Genomic DNA, 24,876 nt, shown 5'->3' with positions numbered 1-24,876 from the left:
GTTCTCTTCTTCTTTGGTAGGAATGCCTCCTATTCCCTGCGTGCAGACTTGTACCTCCACCCCATGGTGAAGTGAGATACTACAGGACCCTCCCTGAAGCGCAAGTAAACCAGGGTCCGCGATATGCCACGCAATGTGTATACCAGGGCCTCCTCACCCTGTACAGGTTGCCATTTACCATTTACTGTCACATTCACATTGAATTTAGAATACAATTAACCTCTGCATGTTTTTGGGGCTTTTTGCTGCTCCGCCGTGTGGCCAAAGCTTTGAAGTTATAATCATGCCAGTATATTACATAAAACTTTTTCTTATCAAATATTTCAGTCTTTGATGCATCATTTCTTTCCTCGCTACTGTCACAATTATTATTCCATGAGGATGTCCGATACCTAAAGACACCTAAAGCCTCCACCAGATTTCTGCTTTGGCAAACTGAAGGAATTCAGGGACAGGTTTTGGACATAGCTTCAGAGGCAAATATGTCTGCCGATATGGAGCGATGCTGGCTGATGGAAGAGAGACAAGCGAGAGTGGGGTGGAGCCAGGTTTTTAGAAGGGACGATCAATTTGACTGCGTAAACACTTTCTCCAAAGCACATACTGGTAAACAGGCTAACAAATAAACCCAGTTAGGTATATACAAAAACACACACACACACAAACACAGACGTATACACAAACGTAAAAGCACAGTGCTTCCAAGAAGAGTTTTCATTCCTCCGTGCAAACACACACACACAGCCTTACATTTTTCCAGACAGACATACAGTGTCGTAAACATCGGGACATAGCTCCCTGCACCGCAAATGATGGAAAAATAGTTGTGTGTGTGTATATATATATATGTTGTGTGTGTCTGCCTGTGCATGCATGCATGTGTGTGAGTATGAAAGTCTCTATCTGTGGGAGTTTCCCTCCCTCACTCTGAAACCACACTCTACATTCAGCAGCACAAACCTGTGTGTTTGTGATGATAACATCTTGAAATGAGTTGGTGAACACATACAGTGTGAGTATTCCTCCCTCCATCAGTCTGTCTCTCTGTTACACACACACACACACACACACACACACACTACACACAGACACACCAGGGGTGAGGTCAGGTTTGGTGTCCAACTCGGCACTCTCCCTGTGGGCGGGGCCAGGGTGTCTTTGTCCATGTTAAACCCTATTCCTCGTCAACCAGCCAGCGAAGCACCAGCTCAGCACATCGCTGTCTGTGTGCATGTGTGTGTGTGTGTGTGTGTGAGTGTGGGAGGGTGGGGAAAAGTGTGTGCCCAGAAACACCGGGAAAATGAATCCATATACACACATTTTGTGTATTTGTACTGTATCTGTGCTCTCACTGAGGTATGGCAGCGTGTTTGTTTCCTGCAAACATCTGAAATAGAAACATCACTGTAGAAGATCGGCCTCTGTAAAGCTACACAAACCAAGAAAACCAAGAAAAGCAGAACGTTTTTTTTTAATATAAATTATCTTCACGGTGTTTGCTGATCCCTCAAAGCACTTCAGACACAGCCACATGGGGTTAAGTGTTTGGAATTATGTAAAGCAAAAGCAAGCAACACTTATATTAAATTGTGAAAGTTCATTATGTCCTCTGATTTGTTCGTTTATTTTTCAGACAACAAGTTTCGGCCGAGTAGTTAACAAGGTAAAGGAAAACTCACTATTATCTAAAAAAAATGAAGCAATAAACACTTTTTAAGAAGCATTTACCCAGCTGGGAATTGGAGTCAATAATCAGCTGTTTTCATAGCAGCGGTAACAGCAAGTAATGTACCTGTCCTCCAGTTGAAGCAGTAGAAGGTGTCTGACGTGTTTATATACCGAATTGTCAGTCTCACACACACATGCATGCACACACACACGGACACTAGATGTGGCCGCCGTTGGCCCAGTTCTGGTCTGGAACTGATTACGTCTCATTAGTCGCTGGAATTAATTAAAGCCTTTGCCATTTGTGTGTGTATGTGTATGTGTGGTTTGAAAATGTGTGAGTGTGTATGTGTTTACCTGGTGTGTGAGGAAGAGTGTCGAAATGTGGTTAGAATATTTTTTTTGTGTGTGTGTATTTTATATTTATAAGGAATGTCCAGTCCAGGACTGTGAGCGCAAATTAGACGAGTGTAAGAAGAGTGTGTTTGTGTGTGTGTGTGTGTGCCCATGTATTACTAATATTGTGGGGACGTAAAACTGTTTACACAGTCACATATGGGGACTTAAAAAAGCAAGTCCCCATTATGTAAATGACTATATTTTAAGGTGAAGAAATGTTTTAAGGTTAGGTTGAGGGTTAAGATTAGGCCAGTCGTAACTATGGTTAAGGTTAGAGTTAGAGTTAAGTCTCCAGGAAATGAATGTAAGTCAATGCAATGTCCCCTGTAGTCATGAAAACCTCACGTGTGTGTGTGTGTGTGTGTGTGTGTGTGTGTGTGTGTGTGTGTGTGTGTGTGTGTGTGTGTGTGTGTGTGTGTGTGTGTGTGTGTGTGTGTGTGTGTGTGTGTGTGGGAAATGTCTCTCATTTTCATGGTCCAATATTTGTTGTGGAGCACAGCCCGGCCTAATGAAGGAAACTAATCATGTCCTCTGTGATCTCTCACACACGCTCTCACACACACACGCACGCACACACACTGATCTTAAAAATTGGGCACCACTCAACACTGCAGGGAGGAAAGAGGAAGAGATGGTCTGAAGGATGCAGGACATAAGAAGGAGAGAAGTAAAGAGGATGGAGAGGAAAAGAGGGATTATGTACCCATAATGCTTCAGTCTGCAGTCTAAAGCCTGTGCTCTGTTTTTGAGCGCTGGCCAACACTGAGAGAAGTGACCCGACTACTTCTACTGACACCCATCACTTCTCACTCTGCTAGAGAAAACACTTAAGCTCTCACAGGAACGGGTTATTTCCAGACGTCTAGGAGGTCCATATGAGAACTTTGGAAAACCGGAATCATTACCTCACAGTAATTATTTAAGGTCTGACATTATAAGGATTTTACTTTTCCTTTGTTTATATATTAAACGTTTTCAGAAGCTTTCCTCTGGGATAATTGGGTTGCATTAAAGTTTGGACCTTGTTTTTCTTTGTACGTCTGGTCATCATTTCTGCTGATGACAGCAGTGTTGGATAGTCTAGTCACGAAGGCTCAAGTCTGAGTCCAGTCTGGAGTGTCCGCTGAATCCAGAACAGCAAGGTTTGGAATCTGACACCAGATTGAAGATGGACTCCAGAGGTCCAGTGACGGTTGTATGGACAGGAAGGGAGATCGGAAAAAAACAATGTTGTGGAGAATAAAGCTAATGCTCCACAGATATGATGGTGATCTTCCTCTGTTACATCTCTGCAGTTAGGTTGCAGTTCTAACATCTAGTAGCAGGTTCTTAGGAGCAGAACAATGGACACATAACAAAATGACGCCCCAGATTTGAGACACAAATGGAATTTGCGTGGAATTAAAAAAAATTGGAAACAAATTTAAAGTAACACAGTAAGGCAACAATTTCATCTTCAGTGGAGTGTATAATCTCATCTAATCTGAACTCAAGTGAGGAGAGACACATGAAAAATAAATAGACAGTTATTATAATCATTCAGTTCAGTTAACAATTTAAACTGATGTTTTTAATAGACAATTTGAGGAGAAGTGGAGAAAATCTATTGTCAAGTATAATCTGTAAGAGATAAAGGTTTTGAGCGAAATAGACACATAGGTCTGCCTGCAGGGGGCAGTAAACAGGAATTCAGTACATTTTACGGACAGAGGGTGAAAAGAGAAGAAAGTGACAGCAGGACAACAGTTAACCACCAGGGGGCGACTACACTGATTGCAAAATACGGAGGTTAATGGTGTCAGTCACTAGTTTTAGCTCTTCTTCAACAGCATGTGATGTCAGTTTTGTAAATGTTTTCACCATTTAGAGGGAAACAGACAATTTATGCTACTGTGTCGGGTAAATCCTGAATCTTGAGGATTCACAACATGGGTAAGGACTATATGCACATTTTTATATTCAGTCTAGCGGAAGAATATTATTCCGCTACTGCTCAGGGGTCAGGTTTAAAGTTAATGCTTCTGCTGTTTCTTTTGGAGGACACGTTTGGCGTGAAACACATTAACGGAACGCGACTTTGCCGAAAGCGGCTGTGGTTTATTGTTGTTTGAAAGAGTCCAGACTCATTTTATTGACTGATGTTGTCTGTTTAAATTGAGGATGTTTACGTTAAACTCCTCTCAGGGTCGACTTATTTCACCAGTTATTTATTTCACAGTTTCTATGAGCTTTTTTGTTTGTTTACCGAGTTCAAGAATCCATATCACTGAGTCTATTAAATTAGAAATTAAGAAGCTTCATTCATAATTTCACACTGTCAGAGTTTAACCAGGAGACTATGTCACCACACACAGTGAGCTGTGTGTGTGTGCGTGTGTGTGCGTGTGTGTGTGTGTGTGTGTGTGTAAGCATGTGTTCTCAGTCGCGGCTCAGTGGCTACTGACCTCACCATCTCACACACACACACACAGAAACACACTAAGTTTTTATAGTTAGTGACAGCTGACGAATCCCCTGCCTTGACCTCTGACCTCTGGCTCTGCCTTCTGTACCCCCCAGTTAATTGACATGTCTCCTCTGATAAACTCTCTCTCTCTTTCTCACACACACACACAGAGAAGCTAAAGCTATGCCCACACCACACATGAACGTTATTTTTCAACAAAGAAAACATTTTTAAAAAGCAGAAAAACAAGTCAAGAAATAAAGATACATATCACTTACATTGAAAGTCAATGATCAAACTCACAATTAGAATTTCTAGTCTTGTATTTTGAGACTTCACCTGCAACGAGCGGTGCATCGAGATTCTCTCTATGAATCGATTATGAAAAAGCCATAATCTGAAAAACTAATTGTTCGGTTGTTTCAACTGGATGTTGAAAGTACAAACGTCCAACATACATCATGTTTTTTTGGTGTGTATCAGCCTCATTACCTTTGTTAATGAAGCCCCGAAGGTTCGAAATAAACAGTTCAGCCATTGCTGAGAACGCTGTGTTTTATTGTAATCTCGGGGCTCAACGAGATCTCTGAAAATCCCGTAATAGTTACGTAAGCAACGGTTCTCCTGAACAGCCGATCCTCCTGCTCCAGGCACTAGTCCGGGCACATCCGGTTGCGTACATTGAACCGCAGAAGAAGAAGAACGTCCGCTGTGAAGGTGTTTCACGAGCGTCAGTGTCTTCTGACTCTGGGTCTGACTCCGGGTCAAAGTCATAAAAGGGACTGCGGCGGGGAGTCGTGAAGAAGCTATTTTTAAACACTGTTAAAACAATGTTTTGATAATGAGGAGCAGTGCATCCACCGTTCCAGAGGGGGGAGCTGAGCTTCTGAGAGCTGGTGTGCTGAATAGTACTGGCCAATCACAAGCCTCTGTCTTCTGGGGCTGAAAGTTCACTCTGAAACATCGCGGCTGACGAAAAGCGTCAGAAAAGAGGATTTCAATCGGCTCGTTTACAGCAAGTAGGAGGTTTTTGACCATAAAAACAAGTTAATATATGTAAGTATACCTCCATAACTAATATTTATGTGCAACAGGACCACTCTATGTGAGCTTTAAACAATAAACTGGTTAAACATCATAGAGCCTGAATGTGTGTCACCTTTAGCAAAGATGGCTGAGCTTTAGAATCGTTTAAGAATCGCTGCCTTCAGAATCGTGATCGAATTGGTTGGAATCACGAGGTACCTAAAGCTCCCACCCAGACCTGCAAACCAGGCTCCTATTGGACGACACCAGCTGTCAATCACACTCGTCTTGCTTTATTTCCCTCTGAATGGGAACATAATTCACAAAACTGACATCTTGTTCCACTGAAGACTAGTTATTGAGACTATTCCTTACACAAGAAAATGTAGAATGACATTGTTCATTTAAATGCCGTGGACTTTTGTCACCAAAGAAGTCGCCCCCTGGTGGCTCACTTCTACTTCTGTCCCAATTCCGATGCCGCTCTTTTCAAACCAGAAGACTGTGTCCTCTTTTTATATACAGTACAGTTGATGGGTCTAATATTTAAAGCTGTAACTTGAGTTACTTTAATCACAAGATGGTTCAGAGCCCCGGAAATGGCATTCACACAGACATCTGGCAATGATCCTCTACATTTTATGTCATGTGAGGTATGGTTGGCATTAAAAAAGGCACACTGCAGGATAAATGGGTATTACTCACATGAATACAGACAGATTTTTATCGCTTATCGGGCAGCAGAGTGAGCATAAATCACATCAGTGCGACCTTAAATACCTGTCCTGATTAATGGGCTGACAAACAGCTGCCTATTTACACAATTTACGCAACATTAGCATCGATATTGGAGGTGGGTTTGTGACCACCTAATGGATAAAAGGCCGGTATTTACTCTCCTTTTAGCTCTGGTTTAGTTTCTGTCAACAGAAATATCCACGGCTGTAGCTTCTAGATGTTCCACCTTCTCCACTTCACTACTTGCTACTTTTGTCAGTCTGCCATTTGGGTTTAAGCCAGTAAAATTATGTGGGATTAGCTTCCCCCCCCCCCTGGAAACAAGTCTCTGCTGTTGTTGGAAGGCGAAGGTTTGCCATCATGTGCAAATGCTTTTCATTTAGCAAATGACAAGCCGGCGTTAATACATGTATGACAAAATTTATCCCAGCATTTCATCTCCTGAGATTATGAAAATGAGTGAGCGTATAAGGGGGAGAAAACTAACAGGGGGTAAAGAACCACAGAGAGAGGGCGGGCGGGTGTTTGGAGGAGGAGGCTTGCGGTAGCAGCTCCAGTCGTCCCACATGTGTTACCTATTGAGTTTTGCACGGGACGAGGCGCGAGAGAGAAAGCGAGGCCTACACTTCCCAGGCCTCCCGTGGAAAAGTATACTCCACAATTCATTGCTTCCTTCTCGCCAAATTAAAGGTCCCTTGTTAAAAAATGGGGCGAGGGGTGTGTGTTGGGGGATTTGTGGGGATTGGGGCAACAAAGAGGGGCTTTTATTACAGTGCAGAACAGCCTCTGATTGCCCCCGAACTCAAAACTATGTTTCTGTATCACTGATGAGAGCAGAGCTTTTAAACCAGGTGAATAATGTTTGTTTTGTTTTAAACTGAGGGATTTCACATTGAAGACATTTTCTCACTCAGCATACAGCATTCAAACAGTTATGGGTAACCTTAATGTTACATTTTGTGTTCTTAAAGGCCCCATATTATATCCTACCTATTTCTCCAAGTGAACCTAGTTCCCTGGTGTCCTAATGAACATGTCTGTGACAAAATGGTCAAAATACCATTAGAATGAAACACCACAGCAGTTCAATCACTGTGCCAAAACAGCCCTGTTCAGAACGCTCTGTTTAGTAGTATCTCTTAAAAAAAAAAAAAAAAAAGTAAAACAAAACTAACAGCAGTTAGCATTTGGAAAAGTGATCGTTTGCAGGCTCTAGCAGGCACATTGCCGTCATGTATAACATGTATCCACTGGACAGATAAATCCTCTGAGGCTGGAAGTTTGTGTAGGACTGCACTGTGCAGCTAAGAATAGAACCTTTCGGGGACTTCCGGTTTTCAGGTGCCATTGCCCTCGCCAGCACTCTTGCGTGTTTTACGGACAAAGCGGAGCTCCGCGAGACGACAATTCCAGGAATTTAGCGCCTTGTGACATCCAAACGAGCCCGGAAGTCAACATCCCGTGTTTTATCTCCTGCACTTAGACAGTGAGTCATCTTTTTTCACATTGCTGACTGGTAGGGCCTCCAGAGTTCCACATAGAAGTATTAAAATGATTAAAAAGTTGATTTTGCATAATATGGGACCTTTAATAAAGAGAAAGAATGCTTGTAAAACAGAAATAATGAGATACAGAAATGTGTCATTTCATTCTTTCTTTAAGCTCATCGGGGAGTTCAGGGCAGAAGCAGCACTACTCAGCTCGACTCGACGGGACTCGGTTTGGGTACCAGGCATGCGGTCTTCCATTACTTCATAGTACCTCCTCAATGTAGGTGGAGTCATCATAGCACAGCTGTGAGAAACTGCTGTGATGCCATTTTACTAAAACACACTGGATCCTCTCGTTAGCCATCAAACACAGGAACGTCTGCACCTCAACGACAGACCATGACACTTACTGACCAATTAGTGACCAGCAGTCTGTTGAGTCTGTAGTATTGGCACAGCTCCCTTGGAACCTCGCCAGAGCAGGTACCACAAAACCATTCAAGATTAAGATTGTACCAAATGGTTCGATTTGGTACAATGCCTTACATATTTTTTTTTGCATTTCTATTAGGAATAGCATCAAAATAACCAGCCCCAACTGTTCCATGTTTTTCAGCACACTTTCCTTGGGATATCAGAGTAAATGGTACAGACCAGCTCCAACCAGGACAGCCAGTGTAAATACCCCATGAAAGCCGAGGTTGTTTTAAATAGTACTCTTCCACTAAGAAGAAGAAAAATAAGAAATAAAAGGAAACAGCAAACAGCAGCCAGACATTGTTGTTTGTTGTGTCGCATCAATATGACATCACGCTATGTACCTTGCTAACATCACACCCAACTACAAAGTAAAGGTACTAGTGATGGGATCGGCAGTTCATTTGAGTGTACTGATTCACTTGAATCAGTTCATTAAAATGATTCGTTCAAAAGATTAGTTCACCGAATCGTTCAGTTCTAAGCAGGAGCCCAGTGCCCCGCTACGTGACTCACCTCCTCCCTGAGTGCAGTACGTTTGCACCGCGGGTCATAGAGTGAGTGAGTGACAGCGCGGACAAGATTCATGTCCTCACCGACAGTTCACCAGCTCTCTGTGTGTCAGTTCATCCCTCAGCGTCAGTTCACCAGCTCTGTGTGTCAGTTCGTCCCTCAGCGTCAGTTCACCAGTTCTCTGTGTCAGTTCGTCCCTCAGCGTCAGTACACCAGTTCTCTGTGTGTCAGTTCGTCCCTCAGCGTCAGTTCACTAGTTCTCTGTGTCAGTTCGTCCCTCAGCGTCAGTACACCAGTTCTCTGTGTCAGTTCGTCCCTCAGCGTCAGTTCACCAGTTCTCTGTGTCAGTTCGTCCCTCAGCGTCAGTACACCAGTTCTCTGTGTGTCAGTTCGTCCCTCAGCGTCAGTTCACCAGTTCTCTGTGTCAGTTCGTCCCTCAGCGTCAGTACACCAGTTCTCTGTGTCAGTTCGTCCCTCAGCGTCAGTTCACCAGCTCTCTGTGTGTCAGTTCGTCCCTCAGCGTCAGTACACCAGTTCTCTGTGTGTCAGTTCGTCCCTCAGCGTCAGTTCACCAGTTCTCTGTGTCAGTTCGTCCCTCAGCATCAGTACACCAGTTCTCTGTGTGTCAGTTCGTCCCTCAGCGTCAGTTCACCAGTTCTCTGTGTCAGTTCGTCCCTCAGCGTCAGTACACCAGTTCTCTGTGTGTCAGTTCGTCCCTCAGCGTCAGTTCACCAGTTCTCTGTGTCAGTTCGTCCCTCAGCGTCAGTACACCAGTTCTCTGTGTGTCAGTTCGTCCCTCAGCGTCAGTTCACCAGTTCTCCGTGTCAGTTCGTCCCTCAGCGTCAGTACACCAGTTCTCTGTGTGTCAGTTCGTCCCTCAGCGTCAGTTCACCAGTTCTCTGTGTGTCAGTTCGTCCCTCAGCGTCAGTACACCAGTTCTCTGTGTGTCAGTTCGTCCCTCAGCGTCAGTACACCAGTTCTCTGTGTGTCAGTTCGTCCCTCAGCGTCAGTTCACCAGTTCTCTGTGTCAGTTCGTCCCTCAGCGTCAGTACACCAGTTCTCTGTGTGTCAGTTCGTCCCTCAGCGTCAGTTCACCAGCTCTCTGTGTGTCAGTTCGTCCCTCAGAGACAGTTCACCAGCGCTCTGTGTGTCAGTTTGTTCGTACGCACGAATCATGAGTGAGTCAGTGTACTGACAGTGTATGAATCACAGCAGCACGGCCGGGCAGACACAGTTCACAGTCACTCCCTCTGCCTCACCGCTCAGCGCACGTTGGCTGGCATCGTTTGCCGAAGATTCACGAGTGAGTGACGGCGACGGCGATGGCGTCGGCGAATGACTTCACGAGTGATTCACAGGACCCGGCAGTTCCACTCCCGGATCATGAAGTGATCCCAGTCAGTTCGTTCACTCAAATGATTCGTACTTTCGAATGAATCACTCCTGACCGACACAACACTAAAAGGTACTGCTCTCAGTCGAAAGGCAAGACTGAACCAAATGAACCATGAAAAGCAAAAGTCTCTTACTTATCAAAGAGCTGATTCAGCTGATTTTCCTCAATTCTGAGTATCACTGTAACTTCTCGTGACCCAGCGCCAACCGTTTACCGTTTCAAACCATTTAAAAACCAATCTGGTGAACACATTAGCTAAATGTTAAGCATCACCACAGGTTCAAGAATGAGGAAGACCTGAACAATGAAGTTGGAAAGCATTAGCCTCACCGCTAAACACCACAGGGAGTGAATCTGAAAGCCTCAGCCTGTTTTGTCATGATGCATTTGCCTGAGCATGAGATTGAGTCGGTCAACTACAAATTTCTAATTTATGAGAATATATCAGAAGAGTTGGAGACATTTGCTACAAGTTTCGATATGATTAGTATACATTTATTTATTTGTACTTCCGATTATTTTAAATCAAGGCTTTTCTGTTAGTTAATCATGACTTGTTGCTCACCTAATTTGTGTATATAGATATTATGTTTTTACTAGGGCTGCAACAATTAATCGATTAATCGATAACTGAATGATTTTGACAATTGATTCATAGGTTTGAGATTTTTCGTAAATAATCAAAACAATATTGGGCAAACACTGATCAATATTTCTCAGCAATCGACAGATTACGGGTTTTGCATTGTTAAAAAAAATCAATATTCCAGTCCTCGTTGTTAGATGATACAGTATAAAACATGCATGATGATATTGTCGAGCTGATTCATGCAATGTCTGACATAAATCGGTTGCTGCCATAAAATGCAATAGATTAACAGTTATATTCCATGACATGGCTGCTGTGGCCTTAATGTGAAAAGCAGCAGGAGGTGTGAAGGCTGGTTCCTCCCCGCTGGAAGCTGCACTTCCTACACGGGCCTCCCAGAGGAAGAGCGCTCATTCCTCCTGGAAGGTTCCCCCAGGAGCCCGAGCCTGAATGGACACTACCGCAAAAACACCGCCTCCTTACCACATGTTACATGACCTGAGGGGAAACACGCACACGCACGCACGCACATCTGGGTTTCCACCTCTGAAAGACTGTCTGGTTTGTTGATGGTTATCGTAGCAGGAATAGTTCCTGCCTCCCCTCCATCCTTAAATCTCTTTTTTCATTCACCTCTCTTCCTCTCTCTCCACTGTCCATCTCTGTCCCCATCTTTCTTTAGCCATAAGATTTACAGAACTTATAAACAAGCACTTTAACTAATTTGATTGTTCTGATGAAACTCCCTGTGGCGTCACACTAGTTTATTTTAACAGCGTAGATCACGTGTATTCCCCATCATGTCTGTTGTGATTTTACTTCAAATATCGTCCGTCTCCTTGTCCCTCCTGTGAACTAGAGAAATCAATCATCTTGTGAAGGTGATGAAGGTATAGAATGTCCATCAGAGGCAGCTCTGTGCTTTAAAAACCTACTGCACACTGAACTTACTCCAGCTCAAGGTTATCTGGGAATAAACACAGACTTTATTTTATATTTTTTATCTTGAGGAACTCAAGTTTTGCTTTGTTTGCTCTGGAACCTTTGGTTGAGAGGTTATTGCGTCATGAATGAAACCTATTGATGAGAAGTAAATCAGTTTTTTTCACCATAATAATACTCCCATAGACAGGACTTTCCAATTAACGCTGTTTTTTGTGTGTGTATCTGCGCCATTACCTCGTTTACGAAGCCCTAAAGTTTGGAAACAAACAGTTCAGCCACTGCTGAGAACGCTGGGTTTTATTGTATTTTCAGGCTTTGCAAGCGCTCTGAAAAAGCCTAGAATCGCGACGTAAGGATCCCGTCTCCTGAACAGCAGATCCTCCTGCTCCAGGCACTAGTCTGGGCACATCCGGTTGCGTACATTGAACCGCAGAAGAAGAATAATGTCCGTTGTGGAGGTGTTTCACTTGCGACAGTGTCTTCTGACTCTGGGTCTGACTCCGGGTCAAAGGCGTAAAAGGGACTGCGGCGGGGAGTTGTGACAAAGCTATTTTTAGACATCGTTAAAACAATATTTTTGATAATGAGTAGCAGTGCATCCACTGCTCCAGAGGGGGAGCTGCGTTTCTGAGAGCTGGCGTGCCAATTACGTCACTTCCAGGTACCTGGCCAATCACAAGACAGTTGGGAAAGCTCTCGTTGGCTGGCCAATCACAACACAGTCTGTCTTCACTAAGGAGAGATTTCGATCTGCTCGTTTGCAGCAACTAGGAGGTTTTTGACCATAAAAACAAGTTAATGTATGTAAGTAGACCTCCATAACTCACATATTATGTGCGATAGGACCACTCTATGTAAGCTTTAAAAAAAAAAAGCACACAATTCTGCAGTGTCCTTTTATCATGGTGGTGCATGACATCCTTCTATTTTGTGGCCTATCAAGTGGAATTAACTTCATGTCTAAGTGAATGAAACCATGTAATTTCCAGAAAGTTAAAATGGTAATACAACAAAAATGCTTGGTAATATAACAAACATCAAGGTGAATTCCCATCCTCAGCATTGACTCATTATACTGACTCAAGACCCGACCTTATAAAATGTTGAGATTACGACCATATATCAACGGTAACTAAGCTGCTTATCTTTTGAGGATTGCAGAGACTTCCTCAGTCTGTCACACAGCTGACATTTAAGCACATTTTAGAGTTGCCAATTAAACTTGCATGCATGTCTGTGGACTGTGGGAGGAAACAAAAATACTTACTCACAAGGAAAAGCACTTTTTTCAATAAATATAACATTAAATGAATCAGAAATGCACTCTATACATTGTTAATGTGGTAAGCAACTAATCCAGCTGCAAACATCTGTTTTTAGTGGAATATGTACATAGGTGTATAGAGGCCCATTTCCAGCAACTATCTCTCCAATGTTCTAATGGTATATTGTGTTTGCTAAGGCTATTCGATGATTAGAAAAACCTTGACGTTAGCAGGGCCACCATACAGAGACAGAAGGCCATTCACACCCACATTCAAACCTCAAAAGTCAATTTATAGATCCCAAAGAACCTAACCCCACCTCTGCAGGTCTTTGGACAGTGGGAGGATGCTGGAGTACCTGAAGAGACCCCACACAAACACCACACAGGACCTGAAACCCTGCAGTGAGTGCTAAACACTGCACCACAATATCCAGTTTTGCTATGTCCCAGAGGACCTTCTCCAGTAACCAATTTTTTATGGTAGTTTTTACACCACATTTATTATTTACTCATGACAGAACTATGCCAATGCAAGGTCACTGATGGGACTTAACGGCTGTTGTGAAGTTTAAAACCCCTGAACTTTCCGTTACAGGGTGCCTCGGGTCCATAAGCATTAGTCCCGTCTGTTACCCGACCTGGCAACAAATATTTGGAACGCTGTCCTCATCTCTGTCTGTAATCACCACGAGCATTATCCTCTGGCTAAGAATAGCTGATCAGATAATATCATTGCAGAGACATTAGTGGAACATTACACACACATTAAACAGCCAAGCAGCTCATCAGCCCTCCGTCAACAAACCCCCGGGCCAAGAAATAGCTCCGTAGATGACGTGAGAGCCACGTGGTGCAGATTGTGTTGCCGCACATGGGCTATGGAGTTACAGTTACAAGAGCAAATGCTGCTACTTAAAAATGGTGTCGACAAGCTCCATGAACGGAGATTAAAGAACAGCAAGGAGGTCAAGAGAGTGATGATGACGCGACCTTCCATTTAAAGTTCAGTCAGTGCAGAAGGTTCCTTCTGTCTCCCGCTGTTGGCTCATGTCTTTGACGGCGGCCAAGTCCGACATTGTTACGTCTCACTGGCTGGGTGGCGATGATTTAGTGAGTACATACTTGACAGACTTCAATATCAGGGGATTCTTATTGATGTACTCTGATTTCAGAAGGATAGTTAATTACCATGCCGATAATATCGGCATGGTATGTTGCTATGGCTCGATATATTATATGAAACAATATATCGAGCCATAGCAACATACCATGAACTCTCAGCTGATGATGAGGCGTACACGTATTTGGCTGTAACACTGGAGGAGCTCACACGTGATGGACAGGACGGTAAGGGAAGCGAGCAGTTTTATTTTGAGAGCACACGTATGACATGTTAGACGTGAGGGGCGCACATTTGGAAACCCGCTGTAATCAAGTGAACACACCACCACGCCAATTTAAATGCCATGCAACCCCCCGATGAGGCATAAATACAAACCTGTGCGGTGTCCCGACATGAAACTACACCAGTGAAACATAGAATAGAAGAAGACTTTGTCCCCTTTAACTAATGAATACAATGTTTATGATTACTATTGCAGTATGATACTGACCCAATACAGGGGATATAATGTGATATATTGGAAAATGATCAAGTATCGTGTATCGATTATAACTGGCCACACATTTATCTCTGGTTTCAGTGCGATTTGTCCCTCTGTTATGAGGATTACTCAAACTAACTGAAGTGATTTACATGAAGATGGGTGGTGCATGATAGAAGAATAAACCGATTCAATTATTACGCTGATTACGGTAGTGTTTTTGTCAGAGGTGCTGTACGTACAGCATATACAGCTGCAACTAACGATTAATTTCACTTGTTTGATCCGTAAAAATGTCAGAAAATGGTGAAAACTTGAAATGAGGTTTCTCAGACGTCTTGTTTCGTCCACAAACAAATGTTTGAGTTGTAATGATTTCTTTGTCAAATGGAGCAAAGAAACCAGACAATATTCACATTTAAGAAGCTGAAAAATCTGAAAACCAAATAATATACAGTCACTGTGCTCACTTCAAGTTATTCTGCAATATGAAAAACTGACAAAAATGTAATTATTTTCAATTATCATTTTTAAAGCTGGGGAAGGCAGCATAGTCATCAAATGGTCTGAACAAAAACTCGACTTGTGAACCTCCTCTGGACTGACAATCATGAAGAAATCTAACCTGTGATGTGAGGTTTTTGACCAACCACTTTGAGACTTCAGAGAGAGAGAGAGAGAGGGTGCCTCCTATTTGCTGTCCTACTGAGCAGCTGCACAGTAAATGACTTGGACAGTAATGCATCTTGGGTCATCTGTCACACATCTGTCATGTGAAGCACTCCAAAGACATTTCATGTACAACTTTACGTGTCGCTTGGCTCAGTCACAAAGGAGCATCATAGAGGCTTTACCCAGCCCAGAAAGCATTGGCTGTACTCTTGTATGTGTGTTTTTCTACCTGTGTTTTAATTTGTTTTAAATGTTATTTTATTCTATGGACATCATGTGAGTCTGCAACATGTGTCTGTCTGAGCTCATCTGGTTACAGAGAGCCTTTAAGCACCTGACGATGAGACTCAACAATCGATCTGTTTTCCTCTAGATTTCTTTGACTGTTAAGATGTTCCACTGTGAAAACTGTCCGGCTACATTTGTATTAGGAGAAGAGATAAAACACAAGCTGCACTTCATCATCTAAGGATGATATGCACGCACACACCCACACCTGTCACACACTTCTGATCTTCCAACAGCCAGAGGGCGTAAATCAAAGCAGGTTAACCGCTTAATATCAGAGCTTCCACTTTTATTTCCTGCTGGGATGCTTTTAATGTTAAAATAAGTGAAATCCTACTTTACACCATGTTGACATTTTGCAAACAGGCTCCTTTTGGAAGACATCAGCTGTCAATCACACTGTATCATCCGTTTTCCATTTCAACGGGAACACACTTCACAAAAATGGCATCCTGTGCTATTAAAGAAGACCTGAAACTAGTGATTGAGACGTTGAGGAAATATTTACTGATGTTATAAATCAAGCGAGAATTTGGCTAATTTTCCCACAGACAGTTTGCATGTGTGTCCTTGGGAGAAACAGAAGACGATAACATCCAGTTTTCTTAGACATGTGTTGTATGTAGAAAAAAAAAGAAGTTCATTTTCAATCTGTGATTTCATTCACTGGGGCTGAGATGGGAAAAGTGAAATCTGTCACTGCCTGTCTGTCAAACACACACACACACACACAAACACACAGAAAGGGAGTACATGGGTCAGAAATTGTGGCCACAGCCCAGGAGGATCTTGTCTTGAATGAGGAAACCTGCCTGCCGCCGTGTGCGTGTGTGACAGTAAACTGATAAAGCAGCCCTGTCCGCTGTGTTTGTGTTCTAACAGACAGACTGACACAGCAGGACTGTCATTCAGCCATGTTTGCACAAGCCTCCTCCAGCAACTCTTGACTCTCGCTTAGTCAACTGTGCAGACTCTCTTCTCTTCTCTGCTGACAACAACAGAACACAACACCACACAACACACCTGGGGAAAATCCAAGGCTGGGGATGAAAGTCTTTCTGTCCACATGTACACTACCATTCAAAAGTTTGGGCTCACTTAGAAATGTCCTTTCTAAGAGGCCCATTTCCAGTGTGCTAGTGGTACATTGTGTTTGCTAATCACGTTAGAAGGCTATTGGATGATTAGAAAACCCTTGAAAACCCATTTTGCAACTCTTTCGAAGACTTTTAATGGAAAACACAAACAAATTGTATGGGTGACCCAAAACTTTTGAACGGTAGTGTAATAAAACATACACGTCACATAAATTGGAATATTTTTTTATGAATGAAGCCTTATTTATACTCCTTTTAAGGACTGACAAACAGTTTTGCACTATGCAAATCTGGAGCTGAGTTTCCATCGAGTGGAAAGGTTTGGTTTGGTACAATATGCAGTACGTATTTATTTTGCCTTTCATTATGAATAGTACAAAAATAATCAGCCCCATGATACCAGAGTAAAATGGTATGGTATGGTCAGCGTGGAGTTAGACCGTCTTATTGAGACCAAAATGAGGACAAAGTAGCACAAACACAGAGCTGGAGGCGTGTGGTTTTGTCGAGCAACAGAGAAGAAATCAGGCTTTTGCGTCTGACAGACGCTAATGAGAACAGTCGGTAATGGACAACGGCTTTTATCAGAATTCAGCACCTAATGGAGAAAGCTACACACAATGCTAATGCACAAAGGACCTCACTAATGGATGAAGGCAAAGAGCTAATGGTGACTGGTAAAATGTGCGAGGTGCAATACAGCCGTGCCTAAATGGTTGATGCCAGCGCACAGCAAACAACAGTTTGATGCTAATATATGTGAGATACAGCGTTTCTGCAGAGGGCAAGACCTCATGTTTGGTGGCTAATGGCAGTTAGCACAAATCTACAGTGGCTGTGTTACGACATAACATGGCTTAATGGGGCAACTGACCGTGGACTGACACTGGCCCTTATGAGTCCATCCATGACTCAAAGATAGAGGCATGAGCGCAAGAGAAGAGCAATGGTTTGAGGGGGGCTGAACGTGTATTTATGACCTCTTTGGGACCTTTTTTTCTGGCAAAAACCTTGACCTTGTCAGGTCCAGTAGTCCACATAGAGACCAGAACCTTCTCAGAATCTATCATTTCTGAGGAACTGGTTAAATTTAGGGCTAAGATTTGAGTTGTGGTTAGGGTAAGATTAGGTATTAACTGGTTGTGGTTAAGGTGAGGGATACATATTTGTGAAGGCCGTCCAATCAGGACGGAAGTCAGTGCGAGTCCTTGTGAGGAGAGATCTGCGAACATGTGTGTGTGTGTGTGTGTGTGTGTTTGATCCCAGGTGGGCTGTTAAGGGAGGAGCATCACAACAAAAAGGGATGCAGTGCCAGAAAGAGGAGAAGGAAGACACTCTCCCTTTCATCTCTCTTTCATCCCTCCGTTTCAAGCAAGGGGAGAAAAAGAGAGCTGGCTACACTCTTCCTCTTCCTCTCTTTCTCTGATGGCTTTTGATGTCTTTCAAGTCTGCCAGATATGCTTTCCGGCAGCCTGTGCACCCTCACAGAAATGTGTGTGTGTGTGTGTGTGTGTGTGTGTGTGTGTGTGTGTGTGTGTGTGTATGTGTGTGTGCGTGTGTGTGTGTGTGTGTGTGTGTGTATGTGTGTGTGTGGGGGGGGGGGGGGGTTGGCACGGCGCCTAATTACTTTTAAGTCATAGACAGGTAGACGGAAGGTGTGTGTGTGTGTGGCTTTGTTTGAAAAATTAGAGCTTTGATTTGAACTGATTTTGTTCTTCCTTTTTAGCGTTTTGTAGCAGTGAAGCTGCCCGCTTCACCCATGAGCCGACAACACACAGAAACCGTTAAGTGTATAGGTTGGTGGTAAGATGATCAGCAGGCTCAGTATGCGTGTGTGTGTGTGTGTGTGTGTGTGTGTGTAAACATGTCAGCCAAAAAATGGAAGACATGCAGTAAAAGGGAAATGTGAAATGTACTAAAAATATACTATTATACATATATTTTGGGGGATAAATGTCTGTATCAAATGACAGGAAATAAAGTCAAATGCAAACAAAGGCTCACGCTTGACACATAATCCATTGTATAAACAAGAGGCAGCATTTTGACTTCAACTCCTTCATCTTAAACGTGTTGTCGTGTTAAAACTGATTGTCATGGTGACATGACAAAGAAAAAATGACACTAACCACGTTAACATCGATTCTACAGCAGCATATTAACGCCACTCCAGCAAAAATAAAAATAGATCAGTATCACAATATAACACCATCAATTTGAACATGATAATGTTACGTGTCATGTTACGTGAAATACACTGTTCATAACATGAAATATGTGTTATTCTCACACTACTCTTTTCCATATCCGAACAATGAAGACAATGACACTCACAGTGCTGCTTATTATGACACCACAGCATCTGCTCCGAGGAGAAGTTCCTGAGTCATGACTTAAGACTTGCTGCTGCGTTGTTTTTTGTTTTGTTTTGTATAAGTAAAAAAAAATGACCAAACAGGAACTGGTGTGGACACAAAAGTTGATATATGAATGAGCGAGGCAGCGGTAGCGTGATGTACGGTGTGTTGTTGTGAGTCAACGACGTATTGTTAGGATTTTCTGTGATGTAAACTTTCACTACAAGGTTTCACTGTTGTGAACAAAGCCTTTACACGCTACTGTACATTTCTCTGAAGAGGAGGAGGAATGATGGCTACAGGACAAGTCTGGACATGACGCACACACATCCCCAACCCGTCCCTAAATCACTTCCCCTGTTCCCTCCATCCCTCCTTCCTCCTCTTGTTTTAAGTGTAAACCACAGACTCACGGTGAAGGTTTCCATGACAAACAAAACTAATTAGGGATCATTTTCCTTTTGGATCTTTTCAGAGGTGAACTGGAGTCAAGAGTGACGCACTGTGTGTGTGTGTGTGTGTGTGTGTGTGTGTGTGTGTGTGTGTGTGTGTGTGTGTGTGTGTGTGTGTGTGTGTGTGTGTCTCAAGGAAGGAATTTGTTGTACTTCCTAAGTTATTAGAGATTTTACAATATAAACGTGATATTAACCTGGGTTCTTAATAAGTATAATTTGTAATAACTAAGTAATATAAATTATAATTTTTACTTCATTTATTTTATTTTGTATGAAATGCATCTATGTAAACACTAAAAATATTGAAATTGATGAAATTACAGAGCAAGGAGGGGCAAGAGGGCTTATTTGACGCCTCAGAACAGAATCAGTACATCAGAGTACATATTAATATTAAAGATGGGGCCAAGTTATACAATTTAGGAAATGCACTATACAATAGTATGAAGAAAAAAAGCAAAAACAAAATATTAATTGTTCATCCCCATACCAGATTTAGTTTGTAAGTAATGATATTTGAATCATATTTTTTTTGGATCTTTAACAAAATTAACACTCAGTGAGGCACAATCTTAATGTCAATCATTGCGTGTGAATACAATGTGTTCCTAAATATGTGTGTGTGTTTGTGTACTGTGTATATATGTACACTGTGTATGATCGTACATATGTAACTTTGTTTCGCCCCCTTTGTGTCTACCATACCTCCCCTCCTTATTAGTGGCGACGCCTGAGTGGATTAACACGCATTCACACACAGGCGCACATGCACACGCACACGCACACGCACACGCACACGCACACACACACACGCACACGCACACGCACACACACACACACACACACAAACACACACACACCAACTCATTACAAAAGCAGAGCACATCAAAGCGACTATCCACCACGGTTTAGGAAAGACAAACTCATGAAACAACGATCTGTCCTCAGTGAAAACAAGAGCTCTTTTCTGGCAGGAGACAACTGTGTGTCTGTGTGTGTGTGTGTGTGTGTGTGTGTGTGTGTGTGTGTGTGTGTGTGTGTGTGTGTGTGCGTGTGTGCGTGTGTGCGTGTGCGTGTGTGCGTGCGTGTCTGTGCGCCCGCGTGTCTACAGGAGCCAGGAAACAATATGTTTGTGGAACGTGTTGGCAAATGAGAGTTTACAGAAGTGTGCTTATAAACTAATAAGGTAGGTAACTTAAATTGGATAAGAGAACAAAAGAGGGCAGGAAGGAAGGAAGGACGGAGGGAAGGAAGGAAGGAAAGAATTGAGATGCAGAGCTCTTTTGTTGGGACGATTAGTAAAACAAATAAAGTCAGAACCTTAGCTTAATCACTAGATGATGTCTGCTGAGTTGCTGAAGGAAATCAGCAAAACTAAAAAACTAAAATCAGACTTGAGTCAAATCAGCCTGGTAATCTGAATGAAGCCATAGTATAAGCCTCTGATCCCATTTCCAGCTCTTTGAAGAGCTGATGCTGATTGCTGATCATGTGGAGATTTGGAAGAGCTTGCTCCCAAATTGCAAAACTCATCAGTGGCCGGAAAACAGTGGTGAAATAATGTGTGGTGAGACAGAGGCTTCTGCAGGTCAGTGATATGTGAACTTGTGTAGCAGTCAGTGTGGCTGCATGTGCCCTCAGGGTAACCGTGAAGGCTACACAGCAGAAAATCACAGTGACATCAGCGGTAAAGAAATAACCGGGTGAGATATCAAAGCCCACAAGCGCGCCGCGTAACACGATGAACTGTCACACCGCATCTGCAGAACCAGATTTATTGCTGGATTTCATCTCTTGGCACCGAGCAGAATCTGAACCATGCTGATTCTGCGGAGCGCGAGCCAACGGCAGTCAACAGTGGTATGTGCAAATAACAGATGAGGCCTGAGCGCAGTGCTGCCGGGCGAGGGAAAATAGAGTCGGATTAAAACAGCGTAACAGACAGTGAGCAGATATCAGTGTCAGAGGCTGTGGTCTGGATTTACTGACAATGCTCTCATGGCGATGCTGCGGATGTTCCTGCGGATGCATTTTGATACCATCAAGGTGAAGCGGAGTCGCTGCAGAGAAGACCTGACAGTACAGAGGAGATGTCCTTACCTTTCTTGACTTTCTTAGACGGCTGCTTCTTCTTCATGAACTTGGTGGCCTCGCGTGAAAGTTCTAGCTCCTCCCCCTCACCTGCTCCCTCTGCAATGGGCTCAACACCTCCTGAAAGACAAGACAGACAGACAGAGCAAATGTCTTCTGTTACAGATGTAACTGTAAGACAGAATAAATGCAACTAAATGTAAAGACACTCAGAAAAATACTTTGAAGCACGGGTGATTGCTTCAGCCACAATAAAGCTAGCTTTCACTGCCACATCGTTTTTGGCTCCTTGTTTGGTGTCAAAATGCCAACGAAGATTGTATTCTTTGGTGACCGACACCGCCTTATAACACAAAAGACATAACGGTTTTTCTCCTTGAAGCACAAACATGCATTCACCTTCCCAGCATCAGTATTTCTCTTCCTGGACATTTTTGGGTTCATTTGTGATGCATTGTTGGAAATGTAGTTTATGGTCAACACACACTTTAAAGCAGCCTAGACCTTGCGGGCTACATAAAATGATGTGGGACGGGCCACATCTGGTCTAGACAATTGAAATGGGAATTATAAAATGAAATGAGTTAATATTACATGAAACCAGTCTAAAATTGACCCAACTTTGCTGAAAGAGAGGAGAGAGGACTGAATCAAGACCTTAAAATCAGAAATTCAAATTGAATCAAAGATTTGGAGGATCGTCTTTTTCTGTGAACTGTGATCTTACAGCTTCAGTGTCAGTGGACGTCTGACGTCCCTGAGGACACCACGGTCAGAATGAGGCTGTGAATAGTGTGCACCTCACGCTGTGTGCGATGAAATCCCTGCTCGAATCCCATGGATCAGTGTGGATTTAGCGAGCTCCTGAGGCCGATGAATTGGACGCCTTGTCTCTTCTGTGTCCCACCACTCTGTCTCCTCCTCCCCCCCTTTCCTCATTATTCTTCTTTCCCGTCTGTCTGCTCTTCACCCCCCTTCCTGCCCTCTCTGTCTCTTCTTCCTATTTTACCTCTCCTCCCTGTCTGCACCTCTTCACTCCTCATCCTTTCCCTTTTTCTTTTTCAACTTGTCCGTCCTCTTTCCATCTTCCTATCATCTCATGTTCTTCTGTATTGCTCTGTCCTTATCTCCTCCTTGTGTCCAGTTTGACGGCAACTTTCACTGAACATGCACAGCACACACACACACACACACAACACACACGCTCTGTACAGCACTGAGTGTGTATGCATGTGTGTGTGTCTGCCAACATGTCTACGTTAAGGTGTCTGAGAATGTGTATGTGTCTCCATCTCCCCCACTGCATCTTAAGCTATGTGTGTGTGTGTGTGTGTGTGTGTGCGTGTGCGTGTGCGTGTGCGTGTGTGTGTGTGCATGCGTAGATTACCTTAAGCCCTCTCTAATATTTATCCTGGCCTTTTCTAAAGCCAATCTTGTTCTCTTTGGTAAGAGCACAGCCTGTGGCTTCTTTCTCACTCTCTCTCTCTCACACACACTCACACTCACACACACTCGCACACACACACTCGCACGCACACTCGCACACACACACACACACACACACACACACACACACACACACTTGTTTGAAATGGGATATGTCTCGCACTTAATTTGGCAGGTGTTTTTCTAAGGGGAGTCAGGCTTTTTTTTAACGCTGTCTTACAATTTCATGGGGAATGTGGTTGCGTGTGTGTGTGTGCGCGCGCGTGTGTGTTAACCTCAGTCTTACATCAACATGAGGTGAGGAAATATCCCACCTCTGGAGCAAGTCTGAAACAAAATCACATTTCTCTTTCTTTCTTTTTCTCTCTCTCTCTCTCTCTCTCTCTCACACACACACACACACACACACACACACACACACACACACACACACACACACCAGTTATTACAAGTTAAATGTGTGTTTTCAACTCTTTCACTTTGTCCTTTCTGATGTATAAATAGATCGATGACTAGCTTAAATAGACAGATAACTTGCTTAAATCAACAGAAAACTAGCTTAAATAGACAGATAACTAGCTTAAATCAACAGATAACTAGCTTAAATAGATACATAGCTAGCTTAAATAGACAGATAACTAGCTTAAATCAACAGATAACTAGCTTAAATAGATACATAACTAGCTTAACTAGACAGGTAACTAGCTTAAATAGACAACTAGCTTAAATAGATAGATAACTAGCTTCAATAGACAGAAAACTCGCTTAAATAGACAGATAACTAGCTTAAATAGATACATAACTAGCTTAACTAGATAGGTAACTAGCTTAAATAGACAGATAACTAGCTTAAATAGATAGATAACTAGGTTAAATAGATAAATGGTTTGCTAACTAGCTTAACTAGATAGACAGATGCAGTAGTTGGGGTCGTACCATTGTTCCCCGGGTCCTATGTTCCCCGTTTTTCACAAAAAAGGTCCACTTTGTATGTGACAGGAACATAGCACCCTTTTTTTGAAAAAGGGTAGGGTTAGAGAAAGGGTCCTATGTTCCCCGGTCACATACAAAGCGGGGAACATAGGACCCGGGGAACATAATTACGGTCCACAGTAGTTTGCAAGCCACCTGGAAAGTTTGCTAACTCGCTTATGTATGAGAGAAAAATCACTTTAAAATATATAAATGTTTCATTGTCATAGCCTTAGAATACGGTTATGGTTGAGTTAACTACTTAAACATGAATTAAAATTTACATTTAATGACAAACAAATGGGAAAAGAGATGTTTCATCCCAGGAAAGTCACACTTTTTAATTTGACTGGAGAAAGTGAATTACAGATCCCTTAAACACACACACACACACACACACACACACACACACACACACACACACACACACACACACACACACACACACACACATTGACCTCCCACATTCCTCCCGTCTCACTCTTTGAATAGTGGGCGTGGCTCTGCCTGTATCTGTTTCCTTGTGGGGACCGCGCGTGGTCACGTCTATATTTGCGTCGCCGGGTCGGTTTATCACTTTTAGAGCCTGAGATTTAGACTCGGCGCTCTCTTGCGCCACATCACACTTCAACACCCAGGAAAAGCAGAACGACGGCACAGACGACACCTTAATTATAGTTATTATGTTATGGAAGTTGCACAACAATAATGGCAGCAAATGGCCGTCACTGCATGGAGATGATATGTTTTAAAAGTAGAAGTAAAAGGCAGTCGCTGCAGCAGAGGAAAGTCAACTGTGCAACCGTGCATCATCTCAAAAAGGATTCAAACATGTCCTTTATGTTACTTTATTTCAGAACATGGTTGAATACTGTATTCTATAGTCTGTTATTTACATAATTTTTTCAAAATAAGTCTGGTGAATCCGTCATAAAAAATG

General features: G+C 42.9%; 1 protein-coding gene across 1 annotated transcript in view; it reads right to left on the bottom strand.

The window, feature by feature from the left end:
- The window catches only part of bbs9 (Bardet-Biedl syndrome 9), a gene marked incomplete at both ends in the record, with an annotated part of 193,403 nt that overhangs the window by 42,505 nt on the left and 126,022 nt on the right, over positions 1–24,876 (bottom strand). The window contains one exon of the mRNA XM_083888066.1: positions 21,528–21,638. Within this exon, the coding sequence (XP_083744192.1) occupies positions 21,528–21,638 (111 nt within the window). The remainder of the gene's footprint in view (positions 1–21,527; positions 21,639–24,876) is intronic.

Source organism: Microchirus variegatus, assembly GCF_963457635.1.
Source record: "Microchirus variegatus genome assembly, chromosome: 1".
In the NCBI taxonomy this organism is placed as follows: domain Eukaryota; kingdom Metazoa; phylum Chordata; class Actinopteri; order Pleuronectiformes; family Soleidae; genus Microchirus; species Microchirus variegatus.
Note: the sequence above shows the minus strand (reverse complement) of the source record. Positions and strands in the feature narration are given on the sequence as shown.